The sequence below is a fragment of the Stylophora pistillata genome, chromosome 11 (genome assembly GCF_964205215.1).
Source record: "Stylophora pistillata chromosome 11, jaStyPist1.2, whole genome shotgun sequence".
Classification (NCBI taxonomy): domain Eukaryota; kingdom Metazoa; phylum Cnidaria; class Anthozoa; order Scleractinia; family Pocilloporidae; genus Stylophora; species Stylophora pistillata.
The window spans coordinates 1,791,616-1,814,028 of NC_142529.1; the positions used below are offsets into that span (position 1 = coordinate 1,791,616).

The 22,413-nt window shown below is 39.3% G+C and overlaps 4 protein-coding genes, 1 long non-coding RNA gene and 1 pseudogene across 6 annotated transcripts in view; 5 read left to right on the forward strand and 1 right to left on the reverse strand.

Annotated features, from left to right (window-relative positions):
- The window catches only part of LOC111343956 (uncharacterized), a 98,465-nt gene extending 97,855 nt beyond the window's left edge, over positions 1-610 (forward strand). Inside the window, exon 29 of the mRNA XM_088738659.1 lies at positions 506-610. The gene's annotated coding sequence lies outside the window, so the exon portion shown is untranslated. The remainder of the gene's footprint in view (positions 1-505) is intronic.
- Positions 251-13,917, forward strand: LOC148719628 (dipeptidyl peptidase 2-like). The gene is made up of 9 exons (XM_088738800.1): positions 251-610; positions 4,638-4,774; positions 4,866-5,029; positions 5,420-5,558; positions 5,809-5,896; positions 6,662-6,720; positions 7,185-7,475; positions 8,246-8,319; positions 13,773-13,917. The coding sequence occupies exons 1-8, from the start codon at positions 451-453 to the stop codon at positions 8,306-8,308; spliced, it is 1,101 nt and encodes a 366-aa protein (XP_088594926.1). The 5' UTR covers positions 251-450; the 3' UTR covers positions 8,309-8,319; positions 13,773-13,917.
- Positions 650-2,524, forward strand: LOC148719629 (uncharacterized). The gene is made up of 2 exons (XM_088738801.1): positions 650-1,793; positions 1,920-2,524. Exons 1-2 carry the CDS (start codon positions 1,130-1,132, stop codon positions 2,330-2,332), a joined length of 1,077 nt encoding a protein of 358 aa, XP_088594927.1. The 5' UTR covers positions 650-1,129; the 3' UTR covers positions 2,333-2,524.
- On the reverse strand, positions 3,175-4,162 carry LOC148719630 (uncharacterized). The gene is made up of 3 exons (XR_015993268.1): positions 3,990-4,162; positions 3,804-3,832; positions 3,175-3,352 (listed from the first exon to the last, which is right to left on the reverse strand). It is a non-coding gene; the product is annotated as an uncharacterized LOC148719630 (long non-coding RNA).
- LOC148719631 (solute carrier family 4 member 11-like) lies at positions 13,422-18,995 on the forward strand. Its single transcript, XM_088739118.1, has 8 exons — positions 13,422-13,449; positions 13,773-13,974; positions 14,254-14,360; positions 14,651-14,816; positions 15,264-15,437; positions 15,823-16,018; positions 16,487-16,656; positions 17,522-18,995. Exons 1-8 carry the CDS (start codon positions 13,422-13,424, stop codon positions 17,583-17,585), a joined length of 1,107 nt encoding a protein of 368 aa, XP_088595244.1. The 3' UTR covers positions 17,586-18,995.
- Positions 18,996-19,318: 323 nt separating this feature from the next.
- The window catches only part of LOC148719632 (uncharacterized), a 36,299-nt pseudogene continuing 33,204 nt past the window's right edge, over positions 19,319-22,413 (forward strand). The window contains exon 1 of the transcript XR_015993254.1: positions 19,319-19,681. The product of XR_015993254.1 is annotated as an uncharacterized LOC148719632 (transcript). The remainder of the gene's footprint in view (positions 19,682-22,413) is intronic.

Genomic DNA, 22,413 nt, shown 5'->3' on the forward strand with positions numbered 1-22,413 from the left:
AAAGAGATTAGAGATTCTAAAACCTTTTTTTTTTGTACCAAGTAACATGCTATTACTGGTCAAATATCAGAAACGGTCACCGTACTTCCTTTAATCAGCCCCTACGTTCAAATAACAGAAATAAGCGTCCTCTCCCGAATAGGAACCAGTAGGAACCCACCCCCCCCCCCCCCCCCCAGGCATTATAAAGCACCGTTCTTCCCCTTTCCGCTCTCCCTCGGAAGATACAGTACTGGAATAGACAAGATTTTTCTTTGATAACCAGGATACTTCTCCGATGTTCTGTCACATTAATCCGTTGTATTGTTGTGATGTGTTTTATCTGCCTCCGTTGGACCCTCCGAGATGTGACAGGTTGAATCGTTGGTCACGCAGAATCACGCAATCCTCAAGACTAGTTAGCTTGTCACAAGACCCTCACGTGTAGATTATTTTCCGACAAACACGAAGATGGCTGGCCACTTGGAGTTTCTTATCGTGATATCCTCTCTTTTTGTTATCGTAGGGGCTACTGTTCCTTACAAGACAGCTTATTTTGAGCAAGATCTCGATCACTTCAACTTCGTTCAAGCCAATAAGGTTACGTTTAAGCAGCGGTATATCTACACAGGTATTTATTGAAGCGTTGTAACCATAATTTCTTACACGGATGGAGCTTTGGAGGTGAAGCTACACAGTTCCGATTAATATGTCAGAGAACATGGTTAAATCGTATAGCTCTCTTTTTCAAGTTTTCTTTAGTGTATTTATGAAGTTTACTTTCTGTGAGATTGCATAATCTGTTGGAACAAATAATCATCGAAAGTAAACCACCACTCTCTTTCTCCCACACTTTATTGTCAATGAAAATTACGTGGCCCAGCTGAATCTTAAAAATATGCGTTACCTCTGAGCATATTTTAGCAGAACTCTATAGTTAAATAATTCAAATTGATACAAAAGTGTTGGAAGTTAAGTAATAGGGAGCTTAAGCAACCACGACGAAAGGGAGGACGACGACGTCAAGTAATCGCGGAGGGTCTGGAACGAGGACGTCGTTTTTAGCGGGAAAATGAAACTTAAGCGGTGAAGTTGCTCAAGGACGACGACTTCTGAAATCTTGTTTATTCGCGCTTCGTCAGTTTAAGAAATGACATCGTTCAGAGACGTCCAAAGCCTTCTTCTTCTCAGTCATGGATCAAATTTCGTTGAAGATGAGGAGTTTTTGATACTATACGACTTGTTCGAGCCAAGAAATCCGGACTTCCCTCACGAAGCTTACGCCAAATTCGACCTAGATGAGATGGCCGAGTCTGAGAGTCTCGCAGAGTTAAGATTCAGGAAAAGAGACATTTTCTCGCTGGCAGAAGTTTTGGACATTCCGGAAACCATACGATGCGACCAAAGATCGATTTGTGGTGGAATAGAGGGGCTATGTATGCTGCTTAGGCGGTTTTCATATCCATGCAGATACGGAGACATGATTCAGCGATTCGCGAAGCCAGTCCCTTTATTCAGCATGGTTACGAACCTCTTGACTGATCACATATATGCTATCCATGGTCGACGGCTTACCCAGTGGAATCTTGACACCTTGAGTCCCGATCATCTTGAGATGTACGCGGCAGCCATTACGTCCAGAGGTTCACCTTTAGACAACTGTTTTGGATTTATCGATGGCACCGTACGGCCAATCGCACGACCAGGAGAGAATCAGCGAATTATGTACAATGGACTCAAGCGAGTCCATGCCCTAAAGTTCCAGTCCATTGTTTTACCAAATGGTTTAATTGGAAACATGTACGGTCCAGTAGGTAAGAAGTAAAGCCATGTATTTGTATTTTTTGGACGTAAATTAGAAACGTTACGTGTATGTTTATAATTTCCTTTGACTAATTTGGTCCCATTAGTGATTTTGTTTTTTCATCTGCTTGTTTCAGAAGGCAAAAAACATGCCGCATCAATGCTTACAGAGTCAGGACTGATGCGAGACCTGCAGCAGCACGCTTTTTCCCATGGTGGTCAGCCAATGTGCCTTTACGGCGATCCCGCATATCCGCTAAGGGTGCACCTTCAGGGCCCCTTCAGATTTGGAGTTTTGACCGACGAAATGAAGGCTTACAACACAGCAATGAGTACTGTAAGGTCTTCTGTGGAATGGTTATTTGGGGACATAGTCAATTATTTTAAGTTTTTGGACTTCAAGAAAAATTTAAAACTTGGACTTAGTAGCATTGGCAAAATGTATATTGTTTGTGCTCTTCTCCAAAATGCCCTAACCTGTCTTTATGGCAACAACACATCTACCTTTTTTGATCTTGATCCACCAACATTAGAAGAGTATTTCTCTTAGTTAAATCAACGAAAACTTAATTTTTTTTTTCAAACAGAACTGCTTTTACATCGAAAAGAGAGCATGTAACAATAGTCTCCGGCAACTGTATCAAGAAGGACTTTAACACAACTGTGAGATTTTTGACAAAATATCAAATATCGATGTAATCTGTATGAAATATATCTAATAAATATATTGAATATACTCAAATATATAAATATATATTCAACGTTTTCTGATGAGGCGTACAATACTAAACTCAACTGTTCATCCTTTGGCTACCTGGCAAACTTATTTTGGAACAAATTTTTCCATAAAAGTTAACAATGACTGAGACTGTTGCTGTTGTTGATTTATCATGGCCAACATCATCTGTTGCTGCTGTTGTTGCTGTTGAAGCATAGTGGCGATCAAATTTTCTTGATGTTTGTTCTTTTCTTTCTCTCTCTCCATCATGTTCTCCTGTTCCTTCTTCCTCAGTTCCAATTCTTGCTCCTTCAAAGCAATCTCTTTAGCAGCCCTTTCCTTTAAATACTCAACAGCATCCGCTGTGCTCCGGCGACTCTTCTTTTTTGGAGCTTCTGAGTCATCACCTCCCTTCTTTCTTTTAGCAGTTTGTCCCATACGTTCCAGCGCTTGCTTACGCATATGTTCGGCTGCTGTCTTGTCATTCTCAACTATTTTTCGCTTATTTCCATCATCGCTCTCCATCTGCTCTTTTGCAGCCTTCTCCTTCGCTAGAACTTCCTCTAGAAGGACATCAAGCTCCGAGGTGTCCACATCAATACCAGTGCTTTTCTCCTCCATCTTCAATTTAACTTGCATTTTCTTAGTAATGTTAGTAAGTTATATCGGTCACGCACAGACCGCGCTGTAACTCTGAACTTTAGTGCTGGCATTGCGTTTAAATTCTCTGCTATTGATTCCCACGCTTGGCCTCTTTCGGTACTTCTCATTTTAAAACGGTACGGTTCCTCTACGAGGACTTCCCGGCACATAGCTATGTCGTGGTCATTATTCCAAACAAAGTTCGGATTTCTGTCAAAGTATAAATAAAAAAGATTTCAGATTGTAGAGTGCTACAATTCTGTATAATTTTAATGTTCCCAACATTTGACTGTAAAATGGTATCTAATTTTGCGGAGAAATTTCCACCTATATATCGAAAGTTCGAGAGTAGGTTATTCAATTCTTGAACATCAACAGTCCAAGGAATTATTAAGCTTTAGGTTTATTAACAACAATTTACGCCTGACAAAAGTTAAAAAGATTAAATTTTACGGAAGTTGTTTGACATTTAAATTCAGTTCTAAGTGCAGCTGATATAAACAAACACAAAATTCTTTGGTAGCAATAATCCGGCAGTTCCATACACACAGCTTTTGACCGAACGCAGAGGTATATTGTACTGCCATTTAAAACTTTTCATTCAATAAAAATGATAAACAGCACTCTTTCATAAAATATACTCAAATCAATTTTAACTTACGTGGTCGCTCTCACCGCTTGACTGGACATCTGTTGTGTGGAGGAAGGAAAATGAGTTACAGTGTAGTGGGTTTTAGAATTTGATATTTGTTTAGAAAACTGAACAGGGAGGTTTAAATCAACGAATAAGCGAATACAAACTCCAACCGGCCATAGAGAGTAAAAAAAAACCACAATAAACACTCACCTTTTGATAAGAAAAGCTGCTTTCAAGTTACGAAGTTCACGACGACGTGAAACAGGTCCTTCTCAAGTCGTCGACGACACGACGACGACAGAATTGTTGGTTCGCGCTTGCGCAGTGACGTTCACGTTACTTCCGGTCGTCGTCCTACGTTCGTCGTCGTGGTTGCTTAAGCTCCCTAATGTGTCGATCACGTGGAAGCTTCAACATCCCCTTTGCTCAACCCCCACCCCCACCCCCCTGCGCGCGGCAGTTGAACTTTTGAAGATTGGTTCGTTCAAACCCCCACCCCCACCCCCCCTTCTGGGCCAGAGGTTTCATTGTGCGATCAACAAATGTTGTAGAATTTAGCAAAGTCATGTGTTAGTTTTTGTGGCTGCTGTTGGGTTTTTTCAGGAGGAGGCACCCATAAAATGCAACCAATTTCACTAGGCTCTGCCTATATTCTTATATACTTGCGCTGAAAAGAAAGAGAAAAAACAAGAAATCCTTGAAGTGAAAAAAAGGAAATAAGTAGTTGCACCCACCCTGTCCATAGTTCACATTATATCTTTTGTACTCCTTGAAGCACCAGCTTGTAAACTCCTCACAGTTTGGAGAACTTTTGAGTTTTAATCATTTGTTAAGCTCAGTGTCCATGTTTCCTCACAGATCAATACTGGGATGAAAAAGGACCAATTTTCTTTTACACTGGCAATGAAGGACCAATAACTGGTTTCTGGGAAAACTCAGGCTTTGTTTTTGAAGCAGCTCAGAAGTTCAGTGCTTTGGTGGTGTTTGGAGAACATGTGAGTATACAAGGATGCTTTGTGATAACGTTGAATTGTTGGTGCTCTGATCTCATGTTATTTATTGTGCTCTGTTGTCATTCCCTTTCAGAGATACTATGGAGAATCCCTTCCATTTGGTTCGTCCTCATTTGATCACGACAAAGTCGGTTACCTTTCAATGGAGCAAGCCCTTGCAGACTATGCAGTCCTTGTGACTGACCTTAAGATTCAGTTCAAGGCCACAGAGAGTAAAGTTGTGGCATTTGGTGGCAGGTACATTGTAATAGAACTTGACAAAGAAATGTTTTGGCAATTGTGATCACCTGCATCGAAAGCATGGCAAGGAGTTTAAACTCTGTACCAATAACAAGATTCCAGTCTTTGTTTCCACTCAAAATGTGAATATTTGAACAGCCAAGAACAAGAGAAAATTCCAAATATTTGGAATTGTGTCAGAAAAGGATTAAATTTTTGAAGTGAATTTATATGGGAGCAAATGAGCACCATAACTGCGGTATTCTTCGACATACACACAAAAAAACCAAATTAAGGAAAATGAAGACCTTTCTTGAAGACCAAGAAGAGGGATTGATGTAAGACTCATTAAACTTAATTTAATGAGGTATTCTGCATCACTCTCTGTCCTTGGTCTATTTTTTCCAGTTATGGTGGAATGCTAAGTGCTTACATGAGGTTCAAATATCCAAATGTGATTGATGTTGCCTTGGCAGCCAGTGCTCCAATTTACATGGTCACTTTCCAAGGAAGTGAAAGAGACTTTTTCTTCAGTGCAGTAACAGAGGTAAAGAAAGGAGACTGACAATTATTTCTCTCTCCTAGGATATGTAATGGAGGATAGTGAAAATTTTATTTAGATATTGATGTAATTTTTAGAAATTCTCACTCTTTTTTAATGATGTTAATAAAAGAAAAACTTCCTTCGTTAACTACAGCTGCAAAACTGTCATAGCTGGACTTTTGTTGTCATGTTATAGTTAATTTTAAAACAAATAGGTATTTCAATTGATATGATTGTATTGTTTGTTTCTAAGGACTTTTTAAATGCGGATGCCAATTGTCCAGGTTATGTTATTACAGCCTTTGAAATGATTGAGATGCTGAAAAATCAAGGTGCAGAAGGTAAAATGAATCAGAGTTAGATGTAGGAAACCCATGGAATTGCTGAACGCTTAAAATCTAATGAACAATACAAAAACCAGAAAATAGGTTATAAAATGTGTTTCAGAGCACTAAATTCTCTTTACAATTTAAAAGGAAATGTGTAGCAACTCAAAGAGGGTTTTGGAAATGAAGGGGTTTACATCTTCCACTCTCTTCAGGTTGGAAATTTGGAATGTTGGTGTAAAGCAAGGGACTAGGGAACCAGGGGAATACTCTCATAGTGAGAGATGAGTATGTAGCATTATGACAGGAGGCAATTGCTTCATTACTGTACTGTCGGGCGGCAAGGAGGACTCAGTGAACAACGCGAACAATCTTTATTTCCAAACTCTAGCACGAGGAGCTCGCTCTAAGTAACTACAACGTGATATCCGTAGCTTGTATGTAGTTTCTCTCAGAGGGGGCTTAAGTATGGGTAACAGGCCAACAGTACCATCCTCTTTCCCTAATATTAAGGAGTGCTTTTAGAAAGCTTTTAAAGCAAGTGTCAAAATCAAAACCTAATTTCTTTTAATTAATTGATCTTAAAACATGGGTGCATATAACAAGGAACTGGAAAACTCATTTCATGTGGCAGGTACATGGATTTTTTTGTGTAAATGACATAGCGGTAGTTACAGTTTGTTTCAAATTGATGTTGTATAATTATCTGGAGACCAGTAGTTCTGGTCTAGAGTTATAATTCAACTTTCATTTATTTGATCAACCGTGTTCATTTTATAGGACTTGCTGAACTCTCAAAGATATTTAAACTCTGCAAACCACTAAAGTCAACAGAACAGGTAAGGGATAAAGGGTGAAAGTTTCTAAAGAAACTGTAGTGCTGTGTTGGTGGAGGTAACAAGGTAATTTGGTTACATCAACTAAGTTGGAATAGTAAATTGGCCTCTGTATCAAGTTAAAAAGCTGACGTTTCAAGGATTAGCCCTTTGTCGGAGCAAATGACGAAGGGCTAATGCTTGAAACGTCACCTTCTTAGCTCATTACAGTGGGCAGTTTACAATTTCAACTTAGTTGATAGAACAGAAAAAACAGGTAAGGATTATGTGATCACCTTCACTCAAAACCTATCATGATTGTCAAGTCTATGATTACTCAAGTTGCAGGAAGCAGGAGTTTTTGACTCTACTGTAACTACCGGTCAGCTTATTTTCTACATAAGTGCTATCTTCCTCCCTTTCGCTCACTTTTTGTTTCCTCTCATCCATTTGTTTCATCAATTATTTATTTTCTGTTTTCATTTTAGATCCCTTACATGTTAGGTTGGATTCGGAATTCTTTTACAACCCCGGCTATGGGTGATTATCCTTACTCAACAGACTTCCTGGCTCCACTCCCTGAGCATCCTGTGAACTTGGCATGTAAAATGATGGCAAGTGCATCATCCAAGGTTGAAGGTCTGGCTGAGGTCACAACTTTAGTCTACAATGGCACTAATGGAACACTGACTTGCCTTGACCCAGATACAGAGTACATTGAATGTGCTGACCCCACAGGGTGTTGTCTGGGTCCAGACAGCCTTGCATGGGAGTATCAGGTATCGGATTGCATCCTAGTTGTTCAGCTCAGTAGTTCAGCAATTGGTTACGATAACCATGGTTTCCATGGGATGTAGGAACTGTGCTTCATCTCTGAAGCTACCAGTTCTAACTATGACGGAGTTACAGTAACTGGCAATCTGCGGTCTTTTCTTACACTTAGGAAGCACGGAAAGCCGTAAAAATCTTGAACAAAAGCTCATCTTTCAAACCGGCAGTCTAAATCCCACAGGGATCAACAAACGCTTTTCATTCCACTAATTTATTCTTGTTTTTCTCGTTGCCATGTTCTCACCAATAACGTAGCTCCATTTTCTGCCTTTAAAAGCACACACAACCGACAATTCCTCTATTCGCTCTGACGAAGGGCTAACCCTCGAAACGTCAGCTTTTGTAATCGTTACGGTGGGAAATTTACCATTTCAACTTTGTTGATATATCTAAATTATATCCTTATGTTGAATTGATAAGTGCTTTCTGATTAAGGACAGTGAATACGAGTCATCGAATAAACATGTTAAATAATTATTCGACAAAATGTATTTTTGGTCATGAAAGCCCCCAGCAAATTCTAAATAAACATTCTTTAGTCTGAGTGCCATATAACAAACCACTTACCAATCTCATTTGCTCAAGCTGTATCGTGGAATATTAACCCTTTGTCTGAACTGCTACATCTTTGGGCCAATATTCCCCAGTACTGCTGGTGAGTTCAGTTTGTGAGAAGGTAATAGTTTGCATAATTGTTTGGTTTTTTTTTTTTTTTTAGATCGACAGAGGAAATTTTTGCTTTGTTCATCTCACTTGCATTTACACTAGATGCCATCAGTAGCATCATCAAAGGTACTGATAATAATTACTCTAAAAAAAGTACAAGTTATTGTTCATCATTTTTGATTGGTGAGAGTGTCTCTGGGAACACAGCAGATGAATGTCTACACATGCAAAAATGGCAAGGTGGTTGTGCTGTATTCGATTTACGTTTACATTAATTCAGCCTCGCTTCCGTTCATGATTCGATATATAATCACTTCCGGTAATGGCGACGACACATGTTAGAAAATATTAAAAGTTCTGTGTTGAAATCCAAGAATATATCTCCGTTTCTCGTGCCATCGGAACACCACATGGTGTCAGGAGTGAACAAGAAGATATAAACTGTGTCCAGAACGGATATTTAGCGATCAGTGATCAGGAATTACGCGGAAATATGGCTACGAATCTTCCACCACCGAAAGCTCTTTGTCTATCAGGAAATGCAAGTGAGAATTTCAAGTTGTTCAAGCAGCAGTACGAATTATATGTGAACGCCATTGGATTATCTAATGCCAGTAAGGAAAGGAGAAGTGCTATACTGCTAAATCTCGCAGGTGAGGAGGCGCTGAAAATCTACAATGGCTTCACATGGGCTCCAGCTGTAGGTGACCCCGAAGGGGAGGAACATGTACCAGCAGAGGACAAACTGGATCCGGAATTAATTCTGGAGAAATTCCAGAGGTTCTGCACGCCGAAAACAAACGTTACTTATGAACGTTACAAGTTTCACAGGTATACGCAATCAGAAGGTGAGAGTTTCGATAATTTCTTATCACAAATTAACACTCTCGTGTCTACGTGTGCCTACGGTGAACTAAAGGACGATTTTGTCAGAGATAAGATCGTATTGGGTATAAATAGTGATAAGGTCAGAGCACGGCTGTTGAGAGATGGTGAACTGACTTTAGAAAAAGCGATAAATGAGTGTAGAGCAGAAGAATGTTCTGGAAGGTGGGCTCAGGATATAAAAGGAGGGACTTCTAAAGTGCAGGCAGTTCAACATAGGCGGAAAGGAGGCCCTCGTGACAAGGGACCACGTAGTAACGGGCAGCAAAGAAGTGCATCAAATTGCTCCCAGGCATCGAATAGCTGGTCATGCCGGTGGTGTGGAAAGGAGGTGCACCCCAGAGAAAGATGCCCTGCAAAAGACAGTAAATGTAACAAGTGCAAACGCCCAGGACATTGGGGCAAGGTCTGCAGGAGTAGCAAAGGAAAAGGGTCTGTACAAGAGGTAGCAGAAGTGCAGTCTGACTCAGATGAGTACTACTTCTTAGGAAGCATCAGTGATGAAAGTTACTCTATAGAGAGTATCAACAACAGGAAACGCAGGAGTGCATGGTTTACGGAAGTCCAGGTGTCAGGTCAGAGCCTGAAATTTGCTGTTGATACTGGAGCAGATGTGACAGTCATTCCCAAAGCTGTGTATGATACACAGTTTTCACACTTCATTTTGCAGAAGCCTGACAGGCCTCTTAGTGGCCCAGATCAAAGCAACCTTTCAACTCTTGGATTCTTTACTGCAGAACTAAAGAAAGGTGATCAGACAATCACAGAGGATATATATGTGTTCCCCAAAGGCTCTCTATTGCTAGGTAGAGACGCTTGTGCAGATCTAGGTGTCGTTAAGTTCATTGGAAAAGTTACGTCAGATCCTATCCAGTCAGCGGAGTTCGGATCAATGTTCAAAGGCTTAGGAAAGCTAGAAGGAGAATATAAGATTAAGATCGAGCAAAACGCAGAGCCATACAGTGTGATGACTCCCAGGAGGATATCTATTCCACTACGTCCTCTAGCCAAAGCTGAACTTGACAAGCTTATCGAGCTAGATGTTATAGAACGGTGCACAGAACCATTGGAATGGTGTTCTCCTATGGTCGTGGTGCCTAAAGGAAATGGCAAAGTGAGGATCTGTGTGGATCTCACGAAGCTTAACGAAGTAGTGAAGAGAGAAAGAATCATGCTCCCCACAGTGGATTATACAATTGCTCTGATGGGAGGTGCTAAGGTTTTCTCTAAACTGGATGCCAATGCGGGCTTCCACCAAATCTGCTTGGATGAAGATTCAAGGAAACTGACCACGTTCATCTCACCATTTGGTCGATTTCGATACAAGCGAATTCCCTTCGGTATCAAATCTGGCCCTGAGAAGTTTCAGAGTGAGATCTACCGAATACTAGGTGGTCAACAAGGTGTGGTATGTCTCATGGATGACATTGTCGTGTTCGGAAAGAACCAGGAGGAACATGACGAGAGACTCGTACAGACATTAACACGGCTGAAAGCAGCAGGTGTCACCTTGAATAAGGATAAGTGCCAATTCAGCAAAAGCCAGATTGACTTTCTAGGTCATCGGATCGGAGTTAATGGTGTGGAAAGCTCTCCAGAGAAGGTTGAGGCTATATTGAAAATGCGTGCTCCAGAGAATGTGAGTGAGGTAAGAGGTCTGATGGGTACAGTGAACCAGCTCATGAAGTTTGTACCCAACCTTGCTACTATGACACAACCTCTACGTGAACTCTTGAGCTCTCACAGTGCATGGTGCTGGGGTCCAGCACAGGAACAGGCTTTTAAAGAGATTAAACAATGCTTGACGAGCAGCCCAGTGTTGCAAATATATGATCCTTCACTGGAGACCAAGGTGTCAGCAGATGCGTCTTCATACGGACTTGGCGGAGTGCTTTTGCAAAAGCACGGTGACAGGTGGGCGCCAGTGGCGTATGCGTCCAAAAGCCTTCTGGATGTAGAGAAAAGGTACGCCCAGATTGAGAAGGAGGCCTTAGCTAGTACCTTCGCATGTGAACGATTCACAGATTACATTCTGGGAAAGGATATTATACTTGAGACTGATCATAAGCCTCTTGTACCACTGCTATCCACGAAGGAGTTGGATCAACTACCCGTACGTATTCAACGAATGAGAATGAGGCTCATGAGATACTCGTTCACACCTGTTCATGTGCCAGGAAAACTGTTGTACACTGCCGACACGCTATCTCGTTCTCCAACACCAGCCAAATCAGGTGATTCATTTCATGAGGAAGTGAACTTATATGCTCATCAAGTCATAGCTGGAATGCCTATCAGTGATAGCAAATTAGATGATATTATGATCCATCAACAGGAGGATGAAGCATGCAGGCAAATTATGAACTATGTAGCTGAAGGTTGGCCTGAAAAACATAATGTCAAGGGTTTAGTCAGCCCTTATTTTGCTCATAGAGCAGAGTTGACAGTGGTTAAAGGGCTGTTGATGATGGGACCTCGAGTCGTTATACCATCGTCTATGAAATTGGAAGTCCTGGATAAGATCCACGACGGTCACCAAGGGATTGTCAAGTGCAAGGCATTGGCCAGAAACACAGTGTGGTGGCCAAGCATGATGAAGAATATAGAGGAGTTAATTGAAAACTGTCGCAAGTGTCAGTCTAACAGGAAAAATCCTCCAGAACCTCTAGTTCCTACCATGCTCCCACAACGACCATGGCAATACATAGCCACTGATGTCTATGAACTCAATAAAAGACTGTATTTAGTAATGATTGATTACTACTCCAGATGGATAGAGGTAGCTAGTCTGAGTTCAACTGCCTCAGCAGAGGTCATAGACAGGATGAAACGTGCATTTTCCAGATTCGGAATTCCAGATCAAGTAAAATCTGACAATGCCAGCTACTATACATCAAGGGAATTTAAGATGTTCACTTTAGATTACGGGTTTCGACATGTCACTAGCAGCCCAGGTCATGCTTCAGGCAACGGTGAAGCAGAGAGAGCAGTGCAAACAGCTAAACGTCTCCTAGCTGGCTCTCAAGATCCTTATCTTGCTTTGCTACAGTATAGAGCGACACCATTGGCTAATGGTTATTCTCCAGCTGAGCTAATGATGTCAAGGAGGCTCAAAACCAAAGTGCCGGTGGCCCCGTCTCAGCTGTCCCCAAACCTTGTGCAGAATCATGCCCTACGTCAGTTTGAAGACAATCACAAAACCAAACAGAAGCTGCACTTCGACAGAAGGCATTCAGCGAGGCCTCTTGTTCCCTTAGAGAAGGGAGATGAAGTGATGGTACAAGACAGAGGACAGTCTGGAATAGTAGTGGAGAAGTGCACACCTCGTTCTTATGTGATCCATACGGACACTGGGTCATATAGAAGGAATAGAGTACAGATCAACAAGATACCACCCCCACCCCCAGCTGCAGCTACATCTCCAGCCAAACCCACACCGGTGCCAGTACCCCCATCACCTAAACTTCCTTCACCCCAAACAGCTAACACTGCAGAAGGAACTGGCACATCAAAAGTGTACACCAGATCTGGCCGTCAATCTAAGCCCTCATCTAGATTGAAGGATTATGTGCCATAAGTGAAGTTATACTTTCTGGCCAGATTTTCTCTGGTTTCTCAGACAGAAAGTCATAACTATGAACGCGTATTCTAGTGTGTGTGAGACTTAGTGCAGAGACAAATGACGATAGCTACCCAGGATGTGTTTCTTAACAAAATGACGATTACTTGAGGACATTTGATTGACGTTGTTTTAATTTTGAATTTCTCGCTAGATAAGAAACAAGTATGTCTAAGTAAGTTTCTCTTTCATTATCTTAAAGGGGGAGATGTGCTGTATTCGATTTACGTTTACATTAATTCAGCCTCGCTTCCGTTCATGATTCGATATATAATCACTTCCGGTAATGGCGACGACACATGTTAGAAAATATTAAAAGTTCTGTGTTGAAATCCAAGAATATATCTCCGTTTCTCGTGCCATCCGAACACCACAGTGGTGCATTTCCAGGGTATCAGATCAAGTTTATTAAAAAGAGTTGAATGCACAAAACACAAACCCTTATGTCATGGTATTTCGAAATAATATCACTATGTTGATTTAGTGTTTGACCAAAGGGTAAGACAAAAGGATTCCTTGTTTTTTTCCCTAATGTTTCAATTTTTCTTTATACATTTTGCCTGAAAGGGCTGTTTCCAAAGTTTTCCTAAGAAATTTTGTGAATGAAATTGGCATGCTGCCAGCCAAAATTGATTTCAATATGCTTGCCTGATGTTTAACTGATGTTATGTAGGTGTGCATGTGTGTATGTTTGTGTATTTGTAAACTATGTGACTATAGCACAATGAACCCTAAGTTACATCCTAACATCAGTATGATTATTCTCCATACTGTTTGTTCTCTAGTCATTCCCTAATGTACTTACTGGGAAGATTTGTCTAACAATCAAGAGCTTCTTGGGTTTAAGATCATTTCCTTTATTTTGAGTGTTGGACTCAGGGTGGATACTGTCGGGTGAAATTAAATGCTTATTGTTTTTAAGGGTTACAGAGTTTTTGACAGTGAAGTAATAATAAATGAATGACCAATAATGGTGTTGTTATAATCATCTTTTTTCATCTGCTAGTTTTTTTTAGAAGGAAAATTATGGGAGTTGTTTGGTAAGTTGTAACTTTCACTTAAATCTCCTCAACAGAATACTCAAGTCCTCACTGTACAAGTTTAAGTTCCTGCTGGAACTCATCATCTTGTGTTGTTGGCCAGGGGATCGCTAATAACTTCACTCATGATCAGGTCCCAGATGTATCAGTTTGTAGCAGAGAGGGAGGTCTCTCCTATGCTGTTACAAGCTTAGGAACAGTTTGGATTGGTGTAGCACTCTGCAATTTTCGCAAGAGGTTAGTAACTATAGGGTAATTTTTTTAACATTTAATTTGCACGAGAGTAAAGCTGAAATGTCCTTCTATCATGAGAATGATTTGCTGTTTTATAACAAGACAAAAGTTTAGCAACTAGAACTTTCTTGCAAAGCACTGCATGCTGCAAATTAGATACAATTTTCGTAGCTTTAGCATTGTTTACCAAGAATGAAATTGTTTCTGTAAGGCAATTAAATGTGGCTTTTGTTTTAAATATGTTCAATTATTAATTGATGGACTTGCTAATTCAATTTTCAGCCCATTTCTTGATGCTGGAAAGAGAGAGGCACTGGCTGATTATGCACTTGTGGTGGCCGTACTTGTCATGTCTTTTATTGCTTCATTTTTTGTGCGAGATATTGATAGTAAGTACTGCACAATAAGGGCAGGAAGTGTTATTATTTCTGTGATATTTACTCGTTCTACTCTAAAGAACTGATGTAGTGATAGTGAAGAATAACAATCAGGTTCTGGAATTCTACTTAAAGATCACATTATTATCATCATGTCATAACAATTGTATTATAATGAAAAACTTGTCATAAAACAACCTCACTTTGGTAATTCATAGTTTTTAAAATATATAAAGAAGGAAGACTACCCAATATCTAATTAGTTTGGTGGTAACTCTCTTATTCTTCATGATTCTTCACAGATTACAAGTTTGAATCAAGCAGCACATTTTCATTTACTGTTGCTCCATTGCACAAGCTCACCTGGGGTGCAGTGTTTGCAGGACTTGGGTTAGGGTTCTCCCTTTCTCTGTTGTTTTTCATGGATCAGAATATTTCAAGTGCCATGGTTAATAATCCTGGAAACAGGTACATAACATTAATTGAGAGATCCTACATTATGATTAGGCTGTAGTCCATTCCACATTTTTCTTTTCTGCCCACTATCATGGCAATGCTCCCATTTAATTTGTTTTTCATTTGGTTAAAGTTAGTGTGTTCACTAAAACCTTTTACTTGAAAAAAGGTGCAAGTGTCCATGAGACATTGATAACAGGGTTTCACTCTAATGACCTACAAGCCAACAGCAGGCATTTATAACTAGAAGAGTACACAAGATTGCATTACCAGATAGTTGATGAGCCTTACAAAGCCTCAGATTTATTATTAAGACTATTAAGAATAGCAAAGCATGATAGTATTGGTTTCAGCTGGATTTTCAATACATGATTTAATTGCTTATTTTCAAGCCAGTCATTTTTACTATCTACTAAGCAGTGCTGAGGAGTCATCAAATTTAACTTATTTTTTTATTAGACTGAAGAAAGGCAGTGCATATCATTGGGATTTACTTGTTGTGGCTGTAGTCAATAGCTTTCTGTCCATTTTTGGCCTGCCATGGGTACATCCTGCCCTACCTCACTCGCCGTTTTATGTCAGGGCACTGGCAGATGTTGAAGAGAGAGTAGACAGAGGGCATGTGTTTGAAATGTGAGTTTGATAACTCCAGTGTACATAGCAAGAATTCTTTATTCAGTTGTTAGTTAAAAGGTTGTCAGAAAAGTGTATGAATTATGTAAATTATGGTAGTGCACTTGTACTATGGCATGAAATGTGAAAAAGGAGCAGAGGGCAATTTGAATACCTAACAGTTATTTTGCATAGCAGCCACTCTCTGAACTTCAAAAGCCAGTTGACTTCATTTGCCCTTAAATTTTTTGTTAGTCATAACTTTGAAAAGTTCTTCAACCGAATTGCAATCTATCTGTGGATTACAAATATTTATGCTTTTCCTTGGTTAAGTAACTGAAGGCTATTCGAGAATAAAAACGAATAAGAATTGATGATTGTCCATATGTTCTTTTTCCTTTTGCAGCATTTTCAAAGTTAGAGAAACAAGACTGACTGGGTTTCTCTCCAGCACTCTCATTGCATTATCACTGTTAATGTTACCCATTCCTCTCACTCTAATCCCCACACCTGTCCTTGATGGCCTGTTTCTTTTTATGGCCATGACTTCCTTATATGGTAACCAGATGTTTGAAAGAGCATTGCTGTTGGTCACAGAACAGGTTGGTAGAAATCATACTCTTTTGTCACAGGGTTGTGCCTTAACAGAGTTTAGCTGTCACAGACGAGTTACATAATATGCCTGTGGGACACTTTGTGCCACTTTGTCATTGAAAGTACAATTTTTCACTGCACCCTGGATTTTGCAGATTTAGAGTGTCTAGGTAATTCTCTGAAGAGCACAACCCTGTGTGTGCTAATACTGTCTCTTTTCATGTATATCAAATTTTGTATTACTTCTGAAAGAGCATTATGTTTTTCCTCTCTTGATCTTATGGTTCAACTCTATGTTGATTGGGACACAAATTTACATTATTTCATCAACTTAACTCCTATGTCATAAGAAATTAAATTTGGTTATTGCAATTTATGACAATCCTCTCTTAATGATGAGTAAGTTTTTAATACTTAAATTCATTTCTAATAGATCCGAAAATATGAGATTCATTAAAAGATATTAAATGTTATAGGCTGCCTACCCACCAAACCACTACATTCGACATGTGCCTCAGAGAAAGATGCACCTGTACACTGCTCTGCAGTTCTTACAGCTTGGTATTCTATGTGGATTTGGATTTGCCCCATTGCCATATCTTAAGATGGTGTTTCCTGTTCTACTCATGTTTATATTGCCAATCAGGTAAGAACAAATTACCATTATAATTAAGTTGCGTCTGTGGTAAATCCTTTAATTACCATGAGTAACCAAGACATAATTTCTCCCTACAATATCAATTCAAAATGAAACGGATAAGTGATGAGAATAAAGACAAAATAATATAAATTGGGGGATTATTTGTTGATCCAAAACCAAATTCTTCAAACTAACATCAAAAGAATTGTATGGCAGACAGTAAGTAGAATAAGTAGTGAAATTTTGGGAGTGAAAGAGTTAAATAAAATGAGAAAGATAAAAATATTTTAAAACTTTTTCCTTGTGCCTCATTTTGAATCCTCCTTTAGGATTCAGACCCCCTTTAACTTCAGTTTTTGCAATAGATATTATTTTAGCAAAAATTTCAGTGGGACAAGATAAACCATAATGGTGTAAAAAAACACTGTCTTTTTTCGGAGTTATTCGCAATGTAATAGCTGAATGATTCAAAGACAGGATGAGGTACATCCAAAAAGATAATAGATTGGCTACAAAGTTCACACAGTGCTTTCTTGAATGTAATTCCAGAAGTTAAGTTTGTGCTCCTTGATGCAAAAAACCTCTTTGCTGGTCTACCATCTGAGTAGAGGAGAAATTGTTTGCAAGATTAGCCACACACAGCCTTTTGTATGTTGTGATTATGAGATGGTGTTAGACACTTTGTTGTGCAAAAGAGTGTGAACATATTTTAGCATGTTGGTGACATTTTTAATAACAAAATCATGCTATCTTTGTTTATAAAAAGTGTATTAATGGTTATGTAGTACTGGGTCATTAACAAGCAATTAGAACTACAACTGTAACAACTTATTTGATAAAATTTAATGAAATCATGTCTTTAATTTTGCAGGCATCTTCTTGTTTCCAAACTGATCTCTTCAAAGTATCTTGAGGCTTTAGATGCTCACTTGTGATAAGTGAATTATTCAGCTTTTTGAAAACAAACAGACAAATCAGAATAGTTCTTCAAGCATGCGGATGTAGAACTATAGTATGTTTTTCTAGAACAGTTAACTTCTTAAGAGCTACACTTTAGAAGTAGATTTTGATTTATAATTGTTAACAAAACAAGCTGAGCTATGAGTAGGATAGTGATTTAACCAACAGAAGGCATTCTGGAGCAATTGCAGAATACCCGGCCAGCTTTGTCCACCTCATTTACCTGTGTTGAGAGGCTTTGAAGAACAAGCATAACACAATAGAGGCTATTCTTATTCAATGACACGTAAATGAGTGGCCAGGTATTCTGCATTCTAGCCTGCATTCTATATCCTTGAAAGAACCTTAGATTACCCTGTACATCATGTGATATTTACAGGACTTGGCATATTGTTTTTTGGGGGGGGGGGGAGGACATTAAATTTTTGATGCTTTTTCTTATAAATGAACTTGATTTCAAGATTGTTTTCATAGTCAACCTGTTTCCATGCTAATTTCATATGAAGATAAATCACACTTTATAGTAACCTTTCGTGTCACTTTTTTTACTGCTTAGGTCTTAACATAATTTAGTCTGACATTCTTTGCAAGTTGTCTCGAAATTAAAGACATCTCCTTTGTGTCTGCGCTTTCTTCCAACAAAAATTTTTGATTAGAAATGGGAAAGAAGATTGTATGCCAGCACCACAAGCCACAAGGTAACTGAAGAAAGAGAGAAAGTTTTATTTTCAATGAGTGCTCATCCCATTAACTTACAAATTTATTTGAATGTGTATTTATGCATTTTTTGTGTTGCTTAGATGAGGTTAACTTCAAGAATTTTTTCTCTACAAAGTACATAGTTGTGCTTCATACAGATCTGTGAAATGTTTGGGTTTAGTTTAAAATTACAAAGCCATATTCTAAAAAGGCTATTTCACAATTTTAAGGGTAGCCAGCTTTTGACAGTGATAGTAGTGAAATGGCAACAAGTTTATCTCAAATGTTGTATATGAAACTTTACTTAAACCATTGGTTAGAAAGGTTAACACAGATATACAAGTGTATAAATAAAAAATAAATCTACCACCTTCCAGGAACAATTTAATACATGAGTTATTGACCAAATTGTGAGGTCAAGATAGCTGGATATTGGCTGAGTTATTTTTTTGCATTTTTGTCAACTGAGACAAAGTTGAGTTCCATAAAAACAAAAAAAGGAGGAGGCTAACAATCTGCTATCTTAACCAAAGAAGCTTGGTCCAGTAAGGATTTATTATATGGGAAAAAGATTTGTTTTTATTATAAGAATCCAGAATTGCTTATTTATTTCAAGAGCCAGGAAAGAAAGCCAACTGTGTTTGTAGCTCAATAAACTCACAAGAGTTGTTTATGTTTCCTTTAAATTTGACTGTCTTCTGCTACTTTTTGCTTCTCTGTTGCTGACAATATTAAAAAAATTATGAAACTTTGTAGGTTTGCTCCATGCTGTTCCACACAAGGGTTATCTTGTGCGAGATCTAAGTGGCTAATTCAGAGCGGACAAGATGTACCCATCTTGCTTGCTCTGGTAGCCAATCAGGACATGGGCTTCAAATTACCCACATGCAAATTAGCAGATAACCAAATTACTACTCCCAATTTCATGAGCAATTCTCAGTATTGATGATGAACTGTCTCTTTCATTTGTTGGAACATGCTTGGATGAGTGTCAGCATTTTAAGCCTTTCATTTAACCGCATTCCAAAATCGTACACCTTTAACCCTCCAGGGATTATCCGACATACTTTCTAATCCACCGTGCCGTAGTCCACTGTCCACACATCGTTGGGAACTTAAATCATGTGACCAAGAGAAGTTACTACGCAACCTCATCCTCCCTCTTGATGCGGAAAAGTGGTCTTCGATGGAGCAGACTTTTAAGCAAGGGAGTGTTTGCATCAATCATGGGTTGAGTTTCTAAGTTCTTTAGCTTGTAATCATGTCTTCGAGTGATTGGTTCATCCGAAAGGTTGTGGTCATAACTTTTAGAGGCTTTTAGCCATGGAAACCTGTATGTAGCAACAATCTACATGTGCCCGAGTGATCAAAGGTATGCGATTAGGGAATTACGACTTTCCATCGTTTCGGGGACCGTTCGATGCCACTTTTCAGATTTAAAGTTTTTCTGGTTATTTCTAAATGATTAACTGTTCCTTCACGTTATGTCCAAGGTTGTAGTGACGAAACATGCAAATGGTCATCAATTTGTAATCTCAGACCTCACGAATGTGCTGAGTAGGGCTTGCGTTTGCGTCGTCTGGAAACTCGCTTATAGCTCTTCTTTTTGCCAACTTAAGAACACTTCTTCAGGAGAAGCCCACTAAGTTAGGAATGTATCTAATTTTGTAAAAAGTTTTCAATCTAATTTACGTCAAAACTTGATGTGCGTGTTTTCGCTACCTGCACCGTCAGTTAACAACAGTGAGGTGTTATGAGCTGAATGGTACCAAAAAGCGAAGAAGAATTGCTTTCGGTCCACGTATTCTCTTAATCGGAGGATTTTTCGTCGTTAGTAACGGATAGTGGAATTTCGATCGTTTAGTTGCATCGCAGATAATTCGATGGATCAGTTTCACAGATATCTAAGTAAGGTCCCGGATTGGAGAAATATGCCTTACCTTTAGCCTCTTTTTCAAAGCGAGTCCTGGTGCTCATCCTTGCATATGATAATAGGTTATCATTCACATGTAAATTAAACTCATTTTCCCAAGAATGGTTAAGCACTAGGCCTTGTTTTTTAAAAAGAGGCCAAAGTTAATTTGAAATGGCTTATCCAAGTCTGCATCGTATTTTTAACTTGTGAATATGCAGAGTGTATTAACAAGTTTTTAAGGTCACCCAAATATGCAGATGAGTCACTCACTCATTAAGTTATAGGTATGCTGTTAACCAAGTTGCAAGCCTTTTCTCTGTTTCTTCTCTTTAACTTATCAAGTAGAAGTTATTATCCTGATCTAACACCAAATTCTCAAAACTAATCTATAAGGAAATGTGAAGCAGCTAGAGGGGAGAATTAACAATCAGACCTTGCCACTACTTTAAGTGGAATTAGACACAACTGGCAGTGGGGGGTGTTGACAAAATCCAGACTGGAGTGGATCGGATCGGATTGACAAAACCTGGACTGGATCAGATTGGGTTAACAAAACCTGGATCGGATTGCGTCCAATTGACAAAACCCGGACCGGATTCCAAAAAATTGGATCAGTAGGTGTTATACCATAAAAACGAAATGAACAGTGAATACAGGTTGTAGAAATTGAAACAAATTGTATCAATTTTAGTGAAAGAACGTACCTCATATTGGAGCTGTCCGCAAGTAAACTTGGAAAATATCCAGAATTCCATACAAGTTCTGCAGCCTTAAGAGAAAAATGTGAAACATGGTGACTGTTTTTCTTGCCATGCATAGTGTGAGCGCTAAGCCTCACGGGAGTTACAGGCGCTTGATGTTTAAGTTTTCTATCAGAGGTAACGACACCTGCTAAGCAAGTGCTGGTCAACTGAGGCCGCTACAATTTGTCCATAATTGATTGTAGTTGAAAATGAATATCCACAGACGTTCTCAAGCTCACAATACGAAATGTATAGCAGGCGTGACCGTGACGGGAAAGTGGTGTTGTGTTACAATGCAAGTGGCGTATTGTGACAGTGTTGCTGCGAAAAGCGGTGTTACATTACAGTGTCAACCATCGATTTTGAGCACTCTATAAAACAGTGTATGGATTCCATAATAGCATTCTATCAAAACGTTTGTTATGATAAAGATAATCTTTAATAATTGCTCCTTGAAAGGCTTTTTGGCAACTATTTACAGTGATGGGTCAGTAATTTATGATGTTTAAATAAAATTAAAAATAGCTACGTACAGTGTGCAAGGCTACAAATGTGTTTCTTATGGCATAATTGTGACTTCACACGAAAATGTTCCTAACAGTAGCCGTTTGAACAGTGAACGGAACGGCAAGCAAACGGGTGACGAACGGCTAGGAAAGCCGTTCGAAACGGATACTGTGAACGGATGAACGGCTAATTAAAATTTTCGAACAGATGAGGTCAAACGGATGAACGGCTAGGGAAAATTTTCGAATAGATAAGTTCAAACGGATGAACAGCTAATTAAAATTTTCGAACAGATTAGGTTGAATGGATGAACGGTTAATGAAAATTATCGAATGCATGAACGGCTAAGTTTTCGAACACTGAGATGAGCCTCACAGAAGAGATCGAACGGATAAACGGCTCAGCGGTCGAACAAGTGATCGCCTGTAGAAATTATTTGAACAGATGGTTTCGTCATATGCTGCCCATTATAGGACTGCTTTTCTGTAGATTTTTGCTTATTCATCAGTACTACCGTACTAACAGCTTTCATCAGTCCTACAGTACTAACAGTTCTAAACCTCTCGCCAGCAAGCATGTTAACCTACGTACTAGCGTACTAACTACAGCTCTCGAGCGAGCAAGCAAGAATACCTACGTACTAGCGTACTAGCGTACTAACTACAACTCTCGAACGAGCAGGAATACCTACGTACTAGCGTACTAACTACAGCTCTCGAACGAGCAGGAAAACCTACGTACTAGCGTACTAACTACAACTCTCGAACGAGCTGGAATACCTACGTACTAGCGTACTAGCGTACTAACTACAGCTCTCGAGCGAGCAGGAATACCTACGTACTAGCGTACTAAGTAAACATCTCGAGCAAGCATGAATACCAACGTACTAGGGTACTAACTAAACCTCTCGAGCAAGGATGAATACCTGCGTACTAGCGT

Excerpts from the sequence above, each read along its gene's own strand:
- LOC148719631 (XM_088739118.1), top strand. The coding sequence starts at position 13,422 with ATGAACCCTAAGTTACATCCTAACATCA. Across the intron at positions 14,817-15,263 it reads GTTAATAATCCTGGAAACAG|ACTGAAGAAAGGCAGTGCAT; the intron begins GTACATAACATT and ends TTTTTTTATTAG. Across the intron at positions 16,019-16,486 it reads TGCTGTTGGTCACAGAACAG|GCTGCCTACCCACCAAACCA; the intron begins GTTGGTAGAAAT and ends TAAATGTTATAG.
- LOC148719629 (XM_088738801.1), top strand. The coding sequence starts at position 1,130 with ATGACATCGTTCAGAGACGTCCAAAGCCTTCTTCTTCTCAGTCATGGA. Across the intron at positions 1,794-1,919 it reads AAACATGTACGGTCCAGTAG|AAGGCAAAAAACATGCCGCA; the intron begins GTAAGAAGTAAA and ends TGCTTGTTTCAG.
- LOC148719628 (XM_088738800.1), top strand. The coding sequence starts at position 451 with ATGGCTGGCCACTTGGAGTTTCTTATCGTGATATCCTCTCTTTTTGTT. Across the intron at positions 611-4,637 it reads GCAGCGGTATATCTACACAG|ATCAATACTGGGATGAAAAA; the intron begins GTATTTATTGAA and ends GTTTCCTCACAG. Across the intron at positions 7,476-8,245 it reads GCCTTGCATGGGAGTATCAG|ATCGACAGAGGAAATTTTTG; the intron begins GTATCGGATTGC and ends TTTTTTTTTTAG.